This window comes from Macrobrachium rosenbergii, chromosome 57 (genome assembly GCF_040412425.1).
Source record: "Macrobrachium rosenbergii isolate ZJJX-2024 chromosome 57, ASM4041242v1, whole genome shotgun sequence".
Taxonomy (NCBI): domain Eukaryota; kingdom Metazoa; phylum Arthropoda; class Malacostraca; order Decapoda; family Palaemonidae; genus Macrobrachium; species Macrobrachium rosenbergii.
In genome coordinates, this window is record NC_089797.1 from 16,493,763 (window position 1) to 16,509,765 (window position 16,003).

Consider the following 16,003-nt stretch of genomic DNA (forward strand, 5'->3'; position numbering starts at 1 on the left):
AAACTGCATCCCTACTCCACCCACCTTCCAAAACAACCCCTTCGCTGAGTGAGTTCATGTACACAGCAGCCTTACTGCCCTTCCTCTCCCATGGTACTCAGCCATCCAACCCTTCCCCCATCTCAGTCTGTTCATGAGTGTAAGAGGTGTTACCAACATTTTCCTGAGGCCACGTAGCATTGCCAACCATCAGAGAGTGATTTTTCAATTGGCCCTTGGTCCTTGGTCTGGGTGTGCCATATAATGTCGAGTGTCAGTTAAGGAAGATCTGGATGATTTAGGGATTACTTGTCTTTCGTGAGTTTGCGTCAAGTTAATGTGCCTGCTCATGCTTTTAATAATTATTTCCTGTCGATTCTATTTTAGGGGAACCAGATGGTCCGTATCTCTTGGAACAGTTGAAAGCTTGTGGCGTTATTGAGACTGTATCCATTAGTCAAGCTGGATATCCTGCTAGGTGAGCCCTATATAATCTTAGAACTAATTTTAAAGATGTTATACTTATTTGTTCTTTTAGTTACTGATTTGTTTGCTCTACAAGTCCTTTCCATTTACCGGTAGCTTCACTATGTGTTGTTTTGATAGGTTACCTTAACCACTAAGGTAGTGTAACAATTTCCTTGGATTAAATGAGAATGTTTATGTATGCCTTATTTTCTAGGATTTTAAGATGCTGTATTTAGTGAATATTGTGAACAAAATAAAAATGGCAATCATTTTTTCCTTGAGCTATGCACCCATCCCAGCTATAAGTTATCTTGAAATATCTTGCTTCCTAGTATTCAAATATTATGGTAAAGTAGATGGCAGTTAAACATGTTACGAGGTCTGCGTCTACAAAATATGCTTGTTGAGTTAAACCCATTAATCTTGAGAGGCCTTATCTTGGGTACAACTTATCCCAGTTGCAACTATCCATACTCCTGTAAAGCATACATCCATTCCATCTGCCCCCCCCCCCACAACTTCACACCTACACTCTCCTCTGTGTGACTCCGTGGCATTCTCATCTTGGCATGGCTCTCCCAGGCTGTCTTTGTGTCAACACAGTTATTATTCTCTGTGCAGCAGTAATATGCACATTGACAAAGAAGTTGGAGCCTTGGAAAGGGTATAACCATCAGATGGCAAGATTGATGAGCAGAGAATAGTTTGGAGATTGTATCATGAGTGAGGAATTGGTGAAAATATGTAAGAATAGGCTAGAAAAAAGGCTTGGAAACATCAGAGATTTATTTTGTCTGAACTTATAGCAAGGGATGAGGAACAGTTGGTCAGAAAACCATTAGGCATGAAATTAACAAGATGAAGACCTCTAGGAATACCCAAGAAATCATGGAAAAGAGGGTAGATGAAGGCTTAGACCCAATAAGATTTCAGGCAGAAAGAGCACAAGAAAGAAGAGAGTGGAGAAAACTAAGAAATAACTTGTATGTATTGTTACCTTAGATAATAGCCATGTGTAGTACCAAATAATAATTGATTCATTAACTCATATCGTGTAGGCTAAACTTTAAACTGACACTTTTTTTAATGCTTTATTGGCCAGAATATGTACCAGAAATGAAAGACAATTTTTCAAAGTGAATCACAGGGATTCATATTCTTTGCAGTATAGGAGATACATCCTAAGTAAGGTTCTTGGTGAGAATGTAAATTATAACTTTGGTGGTGGTATTAAATTCGTTGTGACAGTTGTGTTTCTGTAACAAATTTGTGTTAATTGTTTTAAGCTAGATAATTTAATGGTTTTTTCATTATTCAATAACTTTAGTTCTTTTTATATTTTCTTGTTAAAGCTTGTTGTTTGCAGCAAAATAAAATGTTATCATTAAATGTCTGAGAATAAAATACGTAGTTTTATATATTTATTTTAAATAGTAACTTTTGCCTTTAGAACATTTCCTTTGTTGTTTGGGGTCAGCGATGCAGGCAGTCATGATGTCAGTTAACAACCTGTACAAGTGATGAGCATGGTCTCCTACGGTTCCCCTAAGGGTATCCTTTAGTTTTGATACAATTCTCGGGGTTTCATCTTTACAAATACAACTTTTTTCCCTAGCCTATCATAGTCCCGGAAGCTCTCAGATGGATCTTTCAATGCAATCAGCCAAATGACAGGGTTTTCAGCAGCTTCATCCTTTGCGCTTGATGTGCAGTTGATGCTAAATATAAGTACAGTATGGTTTTTCATGACGTAAATATACCAGTAATTCCTGATGCATTCGAGCGTCATGTTACCACTTGCTATACACAGAGTACGACACATGTGAGTACTGCTCATGCACAGCACTACTTTTTCACCCTCCAAAATGTTGGCCAAAAACAAAATAACACATGAAACACTACACAATATCATAATGCTGATAGGTTACAACCTGATGAGAAAGAGGGCACGCATACCTTACTGACACAAAGATAAAGCGCAGTGCAAAAATCAGGAGACAACTCAGTGAGAACAGGAAAGCGTATGCAGCTGCAAGCACAGTGGTAGGTGTAGGCCATCTCAGGTCACATAAAGCCATAAGCTTAACTGTTAGGATTTTGTTTTTTGAGATGATCCAGTAACAGCTGAATTGCTCTTAGCACAGGTACTCCATATATAAAAGCATAGGTTCATATGTTAGGGAAAATACAAATTACTTTAGAATGTGGTATTTTTTTAATTCATACAAATCAGTTACAGTGCTGTAGCACTTAGAATTGAAGTTCTTGCCACCCACCCTTGCTGTTTTCTCACAGCTAATTGTCCAGATTATAGAAGTGAGGTTTTTTGGTGCCTGGGACTTCAGGAGCCATGAATTATACATGCATAGTCTTGCTATCCAGCTGACAAGATTTTTTCAGTAAGGAAAGAAGTGTCTAGGAATCATGAATGCCTCAAATGTGGGCTACTAATAGGAGTGGGTTTATGAAGTTATATTTTGTTAAAAAATAATTGTGTATTGTCTTTTTTTTTTATTTCTTGGTCATTAATATTATGTAATAGTCTTGAGCTCTATTTATTGTTTACCAAGTACCAAATTACCATCAAGGTAGATTACATTAATGGTTAGTTGGCCTTAGCTTTAGTTCTTATAAATACTGGATCACATTATGATAAACAGTACACCAATGCTCCTAGAATTATTAATTGTCAGTTATTTGAAGTGAAGACTTAATTTTTGGAAAGGATTGAGTTGAGACTAATTATTAAACTCTGTATCACTGTATTTTAAACCATGCTAAAATGGAAATAAATTTAACATTTTACAGAGTGGCTTAGCTTAACCATCTTTAACAACTTCAGAAATTTTGAATTATCCCGTTAAGAATAAAGTTTAAAAGATCTATTTTGCTTTAAAAAAATTATTTAAAAACTGTTGCCCATATACTCCTGGATGTGAATGCACTTTCAGGACAAATTCATGTTGTCTTTTCAACATTTTCAATGATGTTTTGTATGAACTTATTTTTGTTACATTCCAGGGTATCTTATGAAGAATTTGTGATGCGTTATGGGAAAGCTACTGAGGATTTGTTGACAACTGCTAAGGAAGTTGCTACAGAGGTTCTTGGTACACCAGATGGCATTATAGATGTGGAAAAATGCAGGTAAATAGAACTTGAATATTTTAACTTTTTATAGCAAAAACTGCCACATCATTCCCCTTTATTTGTTGTTCATGCCTGCCTCATTAGGTTTTACAAGCACAAATAGAATATGCATATGTATACAGATGCTTCCCTAGTTATGATGGGTTAGGTTCTACAAAATATGTTGCTAAGAAAAAATATTTTAGGTCAGAAATAACTCTTGTCCTGGGCTAGCCATTATGTTGCCAAGGTATTATATGTATCAAAATAAAGGTAAGGATGTTATCTTTACAGTGGCGGTGTTGAAATACATTCATGGAAAAAATTTTTATTTCCCAAAAATAGTTGGAAAAAATTATTCAGATAAATTAAAGGATGTTGCCAATGTATCCTTTTTTTTTACTTGGTATATATAATGCCAGCAGTGTGCAGTGGTGCTTATTCCTTTATATTTACATCAGCTAACATAAAAATGTACCCATCATTATTTCTATTTAGGACATGATTAAGTAACAAGGCAAACAGAGGTCATTCTGTTTCCTTTGACAAATGTGATTGTCAGAGCTTAGCATTTTCATTGTCCTATACCCTAGCTTAGCCTACCTCAACACATACTTAGAGGACTTGCATTGGCCTACATTCTAGCTAGCCTGGCCCACTTTAAACCTGTTTGGAACAGTTATATCTAACATTGTCAATTAGGAATGCCTAAATTATTTTTTTGGAAAATTTAATTTATTTGTTTATTGTATACTTAAAGAGCTTTCTTTAAAAAAAAATTATTGTTCAAAAAAAAAAAAAGATAATACAGGTCAACCATCACTAATCCAGCATCACTAGGACCTGCAGGGTGCCGGATTTGTGGTTATGCCAGATTACAAAGTGCTTAAGGTAGAATATACTTTACTCAACAGTTGACCACCACAACCTACCTTTAAAGTACCCTGTAAATCAGTATAAGTTATTGAAGGAAAAAGAAAAATTAAATGAAGCATGGGCAAAATAAATGGTACAGGTAATTCTGTTGGCATCAAAATTGAAGAGCTGAAATTTGCAACTAAGCACATTTAATTGTTTTTAGGTGGAGGGCTGTCAGGATTCCCATCTTCATCATGGATTTTTTTTTATATTTTACGCTATTCTCATTTATATTTTTACTGTATTTTCTCATTTTTTATTTTTACAACCCAAAAGATACATGTAATCGTGTGCATAGGGGATACAGTGGACCCTTGCTTATTTGCAGTTCAGCATTTGCGGATTCAGTTATTCTTGGATTTTTGTGTGCAATAAATTTTTCAATAAATCGCAGAAAATTCAGTAATTTGCGAATTTTTTCATAGAGCAATATTCACTAATTACTGTATTTTCAAGTTTTTTTCAACTAAATACATTCTTTTGTGATAAAAAATATTTACTAATTTTCAAATATAATGTAAATACAGCAGTCTATCAATAAAATTATTGTTTTTTCAATCCATATTTAAATATTTAACTCAGAGAGAGAGAGAGAGACTTAGGTAAGTCTGTGGAAAGAAACAAGTTTTTAAGCTTTGTGCTGGTAATAAACTGGTTTTCTCTCCTCCTTATTGGAGGGACCTCCGTATAGTGAACCCTCCTGGTGGCTGCAGCTCTCGAAACTGGTTTTCTCACCTTGTTAGAGTGCCTACAGCTACACCACTCAGGAATGATATTCAAGTGATATTGAAATATTAAAGTGATATTGAAATATGAAAACATTAGTGTTTTAGGCTGATAGTTTAAGGTATATTTGGTGTTTGAATGATTAAAATATGCAGTTAAAGGCCTTTTTAGTTGAGGGTTCCAATATATCGCAGATTTTCGGTATTCGCTTCCAGTTCATATCCTGAGTCAAGATGAAGAGGAGCCTCCATCTCTTTTATGACTGGGTCACATCTTTGAGATAGTCTTGGCAACCAAGAAGACAAATTTAGTCCTGAAACACTGAGGATATCTTTCTTCTGAAGGACAGTTGACACCATAGATTGAGCAATCCTGATTATTGACACCATACCCTTCATTGCTGTGCAGCGCAGTGTGAAGCTTCATTTCAAGTGCCAGAGTTTTGTACACATTCTTAGTCTTGGAAGCCCTGTTGCATACACTTATACTACACTTGAGGGACATTTTCATAACATTCAAAAACCTTAAATCACAGGGATTCTATCATAGAGTGTTCTGCTTCATTCCACAATGTACAACATAATTGTTCATAATTCACTTAAGATTTGCAAAATGCTGAGTCATCCAGAATTGTTAGGATGATGCTCAACTTGTTACTGAAAGAGATCAAAGTACACGAGGCAACTGTTCCCTTTGTAATTGCTGGATGCTGACTGATTGCAAGCAAAATCATGCAAACAGTAAGGGAAAGATTTATTTATCTCACAATTGAACAGTGCTGATGACTCTGCCACTCTGTAAGTAAAGTTTTTAATAATGTAATCTGGTTAACTTGTTATAGTTATCTGATTTGGCCAAATGAATTTTGAGTAACTACTTGTGCAGAGCAAGTATTCCATTTGCAAAAAATTGCAATTCAAAAGTTTATTTAGTAGGTTTGACTGACCAAGTAATATTGAGCATCCTCTCCTGGCTTGCCTCTGTCTTGCTCTGGTAAATAGTAGTCACTACTGGCCATAGCCTGATCAGTTTAGGTTTCTTACTATACCTAAGTTTGACTGATATCAGAAGTGAAGTGATGGGGTGGTTTATTTTTACAGAATTCCTCTGTATGTTGTTAAAATCCTCCTAGTAATACGCATAGTGAATATTATTCATAGTGAATATTATTCAACACCAATCCTGAGCCACTGAAAAGATTTTGAAAATATCAAAAGCATGAAATAAGGCTGAGGATTTTGGAAATCTGGAAAGCATTTCCAAAGTATGTATGTTTATTGTAATGCATGTTAGACAGGCTGCAAAATGAGAAATATTCGTTTAGATATTCAAAGTGTAAATATGTATAGTAGGTGCTAACAGTCTATTGCATGAACTGGCTAAACAAATAAAAGTAGAACCTTGATAAACTAATTGGAACATGAAGTGAATTTCACATAATAGGAATCTAGTATGGCTAAGTTCTCTTGGTTTTGATATGAACTGAATTATGCTGTTTGTTTCCAAGTACAGGCAGTCCCCGGTTAACAGCGGGCTCGGTTAATGGCGATCCGGTTCTTCAGCGCCTGTCTAGCAACGAAAATCGGTAATTTTCGGCGGCGAAAATCACCGATTTCCGCTTACCAGCACCGATAATTGGGTATTGGCGCCAATACATACCTAACAGAGGCATTGGCAACCGAAAATCGGTGCCAATAAGCCCAGAAATTTGCCGAAAAGTCGTGAAAATCGCCGATTTCCGGTTAGCTGCGATTTTTGGTTATCATCACACACTCAGAACAGAACCCCGCCAATAACCGAGGACTGCCTGTGAGGCAGATTAAAGAAGTACTGTACTATAATACAGGAACAGTTCTGTACATCTTCCAAGAATGCTTGTAAGTGAGCTTATACACCATAGAATGGCTCTTACCTGTTATTTTCTCTTGTGAATCAGTTATTTGTAAATGGCTTGTATGATGTAAGGCAACTATTTTTCTATTATGTAATATGAAAATTAAATTGTTAATTTTAGGTTTGGCCGTACACGTGTCTTCCTTTCGGAAAGTGCTTTACATACCTTGGAGCGTGTGCGAGAGGCAAAAAGAAATAGTGCTGCTACTTGTCTTCAGAAAAGTAAGTTAAAAATAGTTTTCCAGAAATGTACTGTTTTAATTATATGTAAATAAGGTTAAAGACTTTGTATTATTGGTTATCCGCTGCAGATATTCAAGTGTCTCGATGCATAGGAGTAGTAGAACTTAGTTGATAGTGTATACTGTACTGATTGTTAGTTTTTTCAGTTCATTTATTTTAGAAATACTATTGTTGTCTCTAGTTCATTGATTTTGATACTGAATAAGCTTTTCTTAAGGTAGCATTACTAGCAAACTAAAAACTTGAACTAATTAAAAAGTAACACTTGATATAACTAGCCAGGTGTGTTTCATCAAAAATTTCCTTAGCCAACAGTTTCCCAGTGTGTGCAAATGGATGGGGTACACAAGGTGCAGTATTTGAAGGTTTTGATAGGACAGCACTGTATTGGATGTAGGCTTATGCAGCAGTTTTTAAACATTGCAATATGAAATATTAGAAATAGCAAGCAACTTTTTATATCACAATTATACTGTAAAAACACAACACAGATGTAGCATCCAAAATAGAACAAAATCAAAATTGAATAAAGGTTAAAATCCACACAATACAGGTACGTAATTACAAATAAGAAAACATTTTTATATTAACACCTGAAAATATTTTTGACAACCTTACAAGTATAAAACAAAAGTCAAGTGTAAGTTTCTGAACAAAGTAACTTTAAGAAAAACAACACTTTACAAAATTTCCATTTGGATTATTATATTCTTTTGTTACAGTATTTATTGGTAAACCCTTAACATAACACGCTTTTACTTTTGTCTGCTAATAATGTTCGCTTAATGTCAGGTCATTTCAGAGGAGTGAAAACACTGGTAATATTGATGTACAATATTCAAGTTACCACTTGTCCGTTAACAATTAAAAAATTATTTGCTGAAATTGAAATGAATCTTTGTAACTGTAAATTTTTCTTTATTTTTTCATGATACATTTGTTTGTTTACTAATTTACCTAAGAATAATTTATACACTTAATTCAGAGGTCATATACAGGAGTTTTGATTGCTGTCTAGCAAAATTAACCAAATTGTGCTGTATATTGTATATAAAATAGATAAAAAATTATTAAAATTCTCTCTCTCTCTCTCTCTCTCTCTCTCTCTCTCTCTCTCTCTCTCTCTCTCTCTCTCTCTCTCTCTCTCTCTCTCTCTCTCTCTCTCTCTCTCTCATATATTTGTGAGCAATGTCGAAACTGCTTATGTGAACTGGACCTGAAAAATCTTTTTTCTTTTTATTATCATCCATAAAGAGAAAGAGAAAGTCAAGCAAACACTCAGCAACATGATGCATATGTGTACATTACACATGTATGTATAACATGCTGATTTTAGATTGAATAAGTAGCTAACATTTTGTACTGTAATTTGGTACTTACACATTTAAAACCTAATAGTAAACATTTCATTCAGTTCTGTGTTTGTGTGGGCGATATTATTTATTTTGTAAAGTTTTATGAAATATTTACACCATTCAAAACACATAAGTTACTAGAGCTTAAGCTATCATAAATCATTGTTTGAAACCTTTGGTAAGTAGGTACTGCACTAAATTTACTGATTAATAAAATTATATTTTATTAATTTCCATTAATGGATATTAACTTGATGACATTCTGTATATCAAGTTCATACTTTGAATATGAAAAACTTACAGAAGCAAACTGACACCTACTGAGTTCTCTAAGGTAAGGAAATCAACCAGTGAGTACTCAGAGAGAGAGAGAGAGAGAGAGAGAGAGAGAGAGAGAGAGAGAGAGAGAGAGAGAGAGAGAGAGAGAGAGAGAGAGAGAGAGAGAGATGCAAAACTGCAGTTGTCATTACGTTTTGAAAAGCATACATTTCACATTTGACTCTATCACAAGTGCTTTTAACCCTGGAAAGAGAGAGAGAGAGATTCAGCAATTTTTGTATGGTTACAAGTGAACAAGTAGCCAACAATATCTGAATGTTACCTAATTGTTTTATTCTGTCTTGGACTTGTTTGGACATCTAATGCCTATTCCCCCAAATGTGATTTAATTTAATAATTACGTCTGAATGAAAAGTGAACAAGATCTCTCTCTCTCTCTCTCTCTCTCTCTCTCTCTCTCTCTCTCTCTCTCTCTCTCTCTCTCTCTCTCTTTTGATTTGTATATGATTATTTTATTAAAAGTTACTATCCTTTAATAAAATGAGATCTGTATAATTGTGTGTATCAGTTAACACATTTATTACTTGTTTACCCAAGGTTTCAACATATGATGTATAATTTCCTAAGTTGATTTGTGATGCACAGTATTGTGGATGAGTAAATATTCATTAGTTTCATATATGTAACTTACCAAGTAATTAAATAGCTATGCTTTCCACTTGCGCGGCAGTTAAAAATTTGAAGTTTGTGGTAGCAATTCGTTTGTTTATAGTGCAGGTAACTACACTACTTTTCTGCCAGTTTTACCATCAACATTGAATGGTTTGGTGGTTGAATTTGAGGTTTTTTCTTCACTTCTCCCGAGGATTTGGTGAAGTATCCATTATTTTGGTAGTTTTTCGGCTTGCCCTAATGGTTTTTCTACAGTGTATTTACAATGTCTGATTCCAGTTCGTCAAGTATTAGGTATTGTAGGGAGGGCTGCAAGACCCGAGTGACCTAAGTAACCTACGATTGTCATACAATCTGTGCAAAATGGAGAGGATGAGTGTTCAATAGATCTCACTTGTGATGAATGTATTGGATGGGATGAGAAGAAATGGAAGGTTCTCAGGTCTCATTTGGATAAGTTAGATAAAGATAGGAAAAGGAAGGTGGCTGTTAGAGCCAAAAATAGAGCTCAGAGTGTAGAGAGTAGAGCTCAGAGTGTAGAGCCTGTCACTAACATTCAACTCATTGACCATAACATTCCTTTTTCTCCTGCCCTTGCTCTATCCCCCATCCTTAGTCCTCATAATAATTCTCCATCAACTCCTATTTCTGGCTCCCATGCCTCCGATCCCGGTACCGTAGCCAGCCTTGAGAGTAAGTTCGATCGTAAATTCAATCTCATAATTAATACTGTGTCTAAGTTGGATGAATCGCTCAAAGTCCTTATGGACGAAGTGCAGAGTATTAAACAAGTGTCAGTGTCAGTACCAGTGGAGGAGGTGGCTGTCCGTCCTGCTGGCGCTCCCAGACGAAGGTCACTGTCACACTCCCCTGAACCTGGGAGTAGACATACCGCAGGTCCAAAGGAGGTTAGTAGGGTTTGCCCACGGGTAGTCGCCCCCTCATCCAACTCAGTGCTTCGTAATTCTGACAGCCATTGGAAAGGCATCACAGTGGGTGCCCACCAGTCATCATCTGACTCCGATAGTGACTCTGGTGCTAATAAGAGGCGTTTTTGGCACTTCCCAGGTGAATCTCATCCCTCGAAGAGACTTCATGATAGAGACACCTCTCCCTTTTCTCCGAAGCGTGCTAGAGACCGTTACGTTAGTCCGCAACCAGGTTGCAGTATGTGGCACAGTCCCATTTGCCCTTCTTCCGAGCATTCACATGCTGAACTTCATCACTTGGCTCATATGCGCTCTTCTTCTTCCGGGTGCCCATATGAGCGTCCAGAGTGTTTGCCAGACCGCCTACTGCAAAGCGTCTGTTTTGGACTCCAGAGCACCCGCCTCGCTCCCCCAAGCACCCTCCTTGAGCCAGCTCGGCTCCCACAAAGCGCTCAGTGCCAACTGTCCACCCGACTTCCATTGAAAGCACACCTACACCATCGTCTCCCGCTCTCGTGCCTGAAGATCCTTCTTTCGCACATATCAAGAAGCAGTTGGAAGATGTACTGAGCCTTCTGCTTAAGGCTCCCCCTTCACTTAAGCCTTCTCAGGACCTTACTTTGTCTCCTGTTTCTTCAGAGGAGAAAGTAGTAGACCCTCCTCCTATGGCTTATGCTTCCCTGATAAGATTTTTTGGCAACCTTCCCCTCTCACTTCCAACCAGCTGCATAGTATCGCCCACTTCCACGTTTCTTATGAGAAATCAAGCAGATTCTAGTTCGTGCCTCCCTCAGATGGTTCTCTCTTCATCTGCAAGAAAGGCGCTTACGGAGGTAGAGGATTGGTTGTCCGTCAAGAGGGAACAAGGAAGGCTGCTTTTGCCTTTCCTCTTGTTAGATTGACGGCCAGGAGATATCTCTCATATTTGACTGGAGAAGCTCCATCCTTGGGAGTGCTGCCTTTTCCCAAGGTGACTGCTCAGGTTTGATAGACTCAGCTCGTTGCTCGGCTTTTTCTGCTGCTAAAGTTTTCTTTGCTTTTTCGGAGTTTGATCACCTTGTGAAGTACTTGCTTAAAGTACTGGAAGTCTTCAGCTTTCTGGACTGGTTGATAGGAGCTCTTACCAGGAAAATAGAAGACCACAATGTTTTAGTGCCCGACTTGGCTGCGGATGGGCTGGGTGTTTTATCCTGTGCTGATAAGGCAGTGAGGGATGGCTCCTCCGAAGTTGCGGGTCTTTTCACCACGGGAGTTTTGAAGAAGAGGGAGTTGTGATGCTCCTTCACCACGAGAGGAGTGACATCTGTTCAGAAGTCTGTGCTTTTATATTCTTCCTTGGATAAACAGTATTTGTTCCCTCAATCAGCGGTGAAGGAGATTGCCACCGATTTGGAGAAAAAATCAACCCAAGACCTTCTTGCACAATCTTCAAAGCATCCCAAGGACCTTTCTGCCATTTCTGTCAGCATCCCTTTCGTGGAGGGAGACATGCTGTCTTGAGACCCCACTCCAAGGTGCGTTTCTCCGCTAAGTCCACCAAGAGGACTTCAGCCAAAACCTCTTCCAAAAAGTGACTCCTCTATCCTTCGTGCGCCTGTGGGAGCCAGACTCTCCCTCTTCTGGCAGAGGTGGAGTGCAAGAGGTGCGGAGCCTTGGACGATCAAAGCTCTCAGAGAGGGTTACTCGATCCTGTTCTTAGAGTACCCTCCTCTTGTGAATTCGCCAATGGCATTGACGACATACTCGGAGGGCTCCAAGAAGTTCGTAGCTCTCTTGGAGGAATGTCTTTCCTGCTCAGGAAGAAGATATAGAGGTAGTGGAGGATCGGACTTCAAGAGGATTTTACAACCGCTTGTTCGTGATCCCCAAGTCGTCGGATGGATGGAGACTTGTCCTCGATGCCAGTGCTTTGACCTTCATCATGCAGAAGAAAAAGTTCAAAGTAGAAACAAATCAGTCAGTGTTATCCTCCATCCAGCAGGGCAACTGGATGATAACACTCGATGTGCAGGACACGTATTTCCACATTCCAATACAAAGTCTTCCAGTTTCGGGCCCTTTGTTTCAGTCTTTCCACTGCCCCACAAGTATTTACACGAGTCCTGTCATCCCTCGCAAGATGACTTCACCTCCTAGGTATCAACATAAGCCTATACCTAGATGACTGGCTCCTCTGTTCCCAGTGTCAGGAACAGTGCACAAGGGATCTGCAGACTACTCTTCTTCTTACAAAGGAACTCGGACTTTTGACAAATTAAGAAAAGTTCCAACTAGCCCCAACTCAGGAGATTCTCTATTTGGGGATGAGGATCAACTCTGAGTTTTCGGGCTCTTCCCTCCCCGAAGTGGATAGAGTCCTGCCTTCAGTCTGTACAGGACCTTCTTTCACTTCCTGTTTGCTCAGCGAATCGATGGATGAGTTTGCTGGGAACCCTCTCATAACAGTTTGTGAAGCTAGGAGGACTTCGTATGAGGCCCCTTCAGTTCTTTCCACGCGCAAGCTGGAACAGAAGACAGCAACCGGACACAGTGACGTTCCCAGTTATGAATGAGATTAAGGAGGATCTCCAGTAGGGAGAGACTTTCAGAGGGAAAGTCTCCACAACTTCCAAGCCCTGACCTCTCCTTGTATGCAAATGCCTCAGACCTGGGGTGGGGAGCTCTTCTGGACACTCTGGAAGCTTCCAGGATTTGGCCTCTGGATCAAAGGAAGTTGCATATAAACACCAAGGAGTTATCTACCGTTCACCTCAGCCTGGACTATATTGTGAAAGCAGTGGCGAACAAACTTTGGTGGTACACTCCGACAACACCACAGCTCTTTCCTATATCAAGAATCAGGGCGGAACCCACTCGTTCTCCCTTTGTCAGCCAGTGAAGGAGCTGCTAATTTGGGCAGACCAGAATCAGGTCAGACTTATCACCAGGTTCATCCACAGAAAGATGAAAGTCTTGGAAGACTGATTAAGTTGACGGGATCAGGTCCTTCCAACAGAGTGGACCCTGCCCTCAAGTTTTACGCGACAGTCTCTGGAAGTTGTTGGGCAGGCCAACAGTGGACCTGTTCACCACGTTGAAGAATTACCGTCTTCCTCTATTTTGTTGGCTAGTCCTGGATCCTCAGGCATGGGCGACAGACGCAATGCTGATAGTCTGATCGAACCTAGACCTCTATGCCTTTCTGCCATTCAGCATGGTGAGGGGGGGACGTTCTCAACAAATGGAAGAGTCACAGAAACGTATCGATGACCCTGATAGTGCCCTTTTGGCCTCTCAAAGAATGGTTCCCGGACCTTCTCAAGCTTCTTGTGGACTTTCCAAGGTTACTGCCTCAAAGTCCAAGGTTACTGCCTCAAAGTCCACATCTTCTCAAACAGCCTCATCCTTGGAAGTTCCATTAAGGACTATCTGCTCTAGCTCTGACAGGCTTCAGACTATCCAGAGACTTGTCAGAGTGGAGGGCTTTTCAGAGCAAGCTGCAGAAGCTATTTCTAGATGTAGACGTAAGTCTACCAGCCGAGTCTACCAGGCCAAGTGGCCTATCTTCCGCAGGTGGTGCAGCAGCAATAACATCTCGTCTGCTAAAACCACTGTAAGCCAAATACCAAACTTTCTTCTCTTTCTCAAGACTTCCAAAGAACTCTCTCCATCAACTATGAAGGGCTATAGAGCTATGCTGAGATCAGTCTTCAAGCATAGAGGAGTAGACTTGGTTCCAATAAAGACCTAATGGATCTGATTAAGTCTTTCGAGACTTATATACAGGTGAAGGACAACTCCGTGTCATGGAACCTGGATGTTGTACTTAAATGATTAATGAGTCCTGCTTTTGAGCCTCTCTCTACCATTTCATTCAAGAATTTAACTAAGAAAACTCTTTTTCTTGTAGCCTTGGCAACTGCCAAAAGAGTAAGCGAGTTACAGGCTATAGACAAGTGCATCGGTTTCTCGAAGGGAGATGCTGTATGCACTTTTGTACTTGGCTTCCTGGCTAAGAATGAGTCCCCGTCTAATCCCTGGCCACGCTCGTTCTCTATTAAAAACCTCATGGACATCCTAGGACCAGAGGAGGAGGAAAGGGTCCTTTGCCCAGTGAGGGCACTGAGGTATTATTTAGACAGGACAGAGAGAATCAGAGGCCCTGCCAATAACCTTTGGTGTTCTGTCAAGAACCCTTCAAAACTGTTGTCTAAGAATGCTCTGTCATTTTATCTTAGAAGTCTGATCACTGAGGTGCACCCTCAAATAGAAGATAATGTCCTACCTTCCTTTAAGGTGAATGCGCACGATATTATAGCTGTTGCCACTTCGTATGCTCTTTAGGCATAGTATGTCGCTCTCGACTATCCTCTAGTCGACATACTGGAAATGCCTCACACTATCTTAAAGAAACTGAAACAACATGCGAAAATTGCAGTACCTTAGGTTCGTTATTGGTGGCTGGCTCGGTATTGCCTTGAAATTTTGGATGTCGAGTTTTTTTCTTTTGGGGAGAGCCGGGGGGTGCTTATAACTGGAGTGTCCACCAGTCTGTGGTAGTGGTGTGATGGTTTTTAATCTTTATTGTTGTTGGTTTTGGTAACTATTTTTATTGGTCTATTGTATTTTGGCACTGTGCCTAGGGTGAGGGCAGTTTTTGTTTTGCTTTATGGGTGTTCGGAAGTCTCCTTCACTCGAAGGCCCCCCCTCTCAAAAGTAGGGACTTATCACAGCCATTCCGCTAAGTCGCTACAGGTCAAGATGAGCACAGACCAAGGCAGTAATCATCTACTGTGGCTCTCTTACCAGGTAAGGTCACAACAAGCATTTTATTAATGCTAACAGATTTTTATGTTGCAAATTCATCCTCTTATCTGATTGTTTTTGAAACAGAGTATGTCCATTTATCTCACCACCTATCAGTGTGGGATTCAGCTCTGTAATTACTTGTTAAGTTACATATATGAAAATGGTATTTTCATAAAATTAAGTTTCATATATACTTAACAAGTAATTACAAGATCAGAGCCCTCCCTCCTTCCCTCTGATGCACATTAAGCGCAAAAATAGTGACGATCGATGTTACGTTGTACCCATTGTTCCCTGATAGATGGCAGGGTAGTTATGTACACTGTAAACAAACTAATCTCTACCACAAACTTTAAATTTTTAACTGCCACATGAGTGGAAAGTATAGCTATGTAATTACTTGGTAAGTATATATGAAACTTAATTTTATTATGAAAATACCATTTTTCTTATGCCACACCATTTACATGTAATGTACAGCAAGTGCAGGCTGTTGTTTTACCTCAGTGTGATGCATACATGTTTGTATATACAACACTGCTGGGCAGTTTATGCTGATACATATTTTCATAATCTGTTCAATGTTTTCAGTTCGCTGGTATGTCAGCTTCAGAGAAGCTTATT

At 39.1% G+C, this 16,003-nt stretch overlaps 1 protein-coding gene across 1 annotated transcript in view; it reads left to right on the forward strand.

The window, feature by feature from the left end:
* LOC136837008 (unconventional myosin-XIX-like) overlaps positions 1-16,003 on the forward strand; it is a 161,714-nt gene that overhangs the window by 128,796 nt on the left and 16,915 nt on the right. The window contains exons 16-18 of the mRNA XM_067101539.1: positions 367-457; positions 3,469-3,594; positions 7,235-7,335. Of these exons, the coding sequence (XP_066957640.1) occupies positions 367-457; positions 3,469-3,594; positions 7,235-7,335 (318 nt within the window). The remainder of the gene's footprint in view (positions 1-366; positions 458-3,468; positions 3,595-7,234; positions 7,336-16,003) is intronic.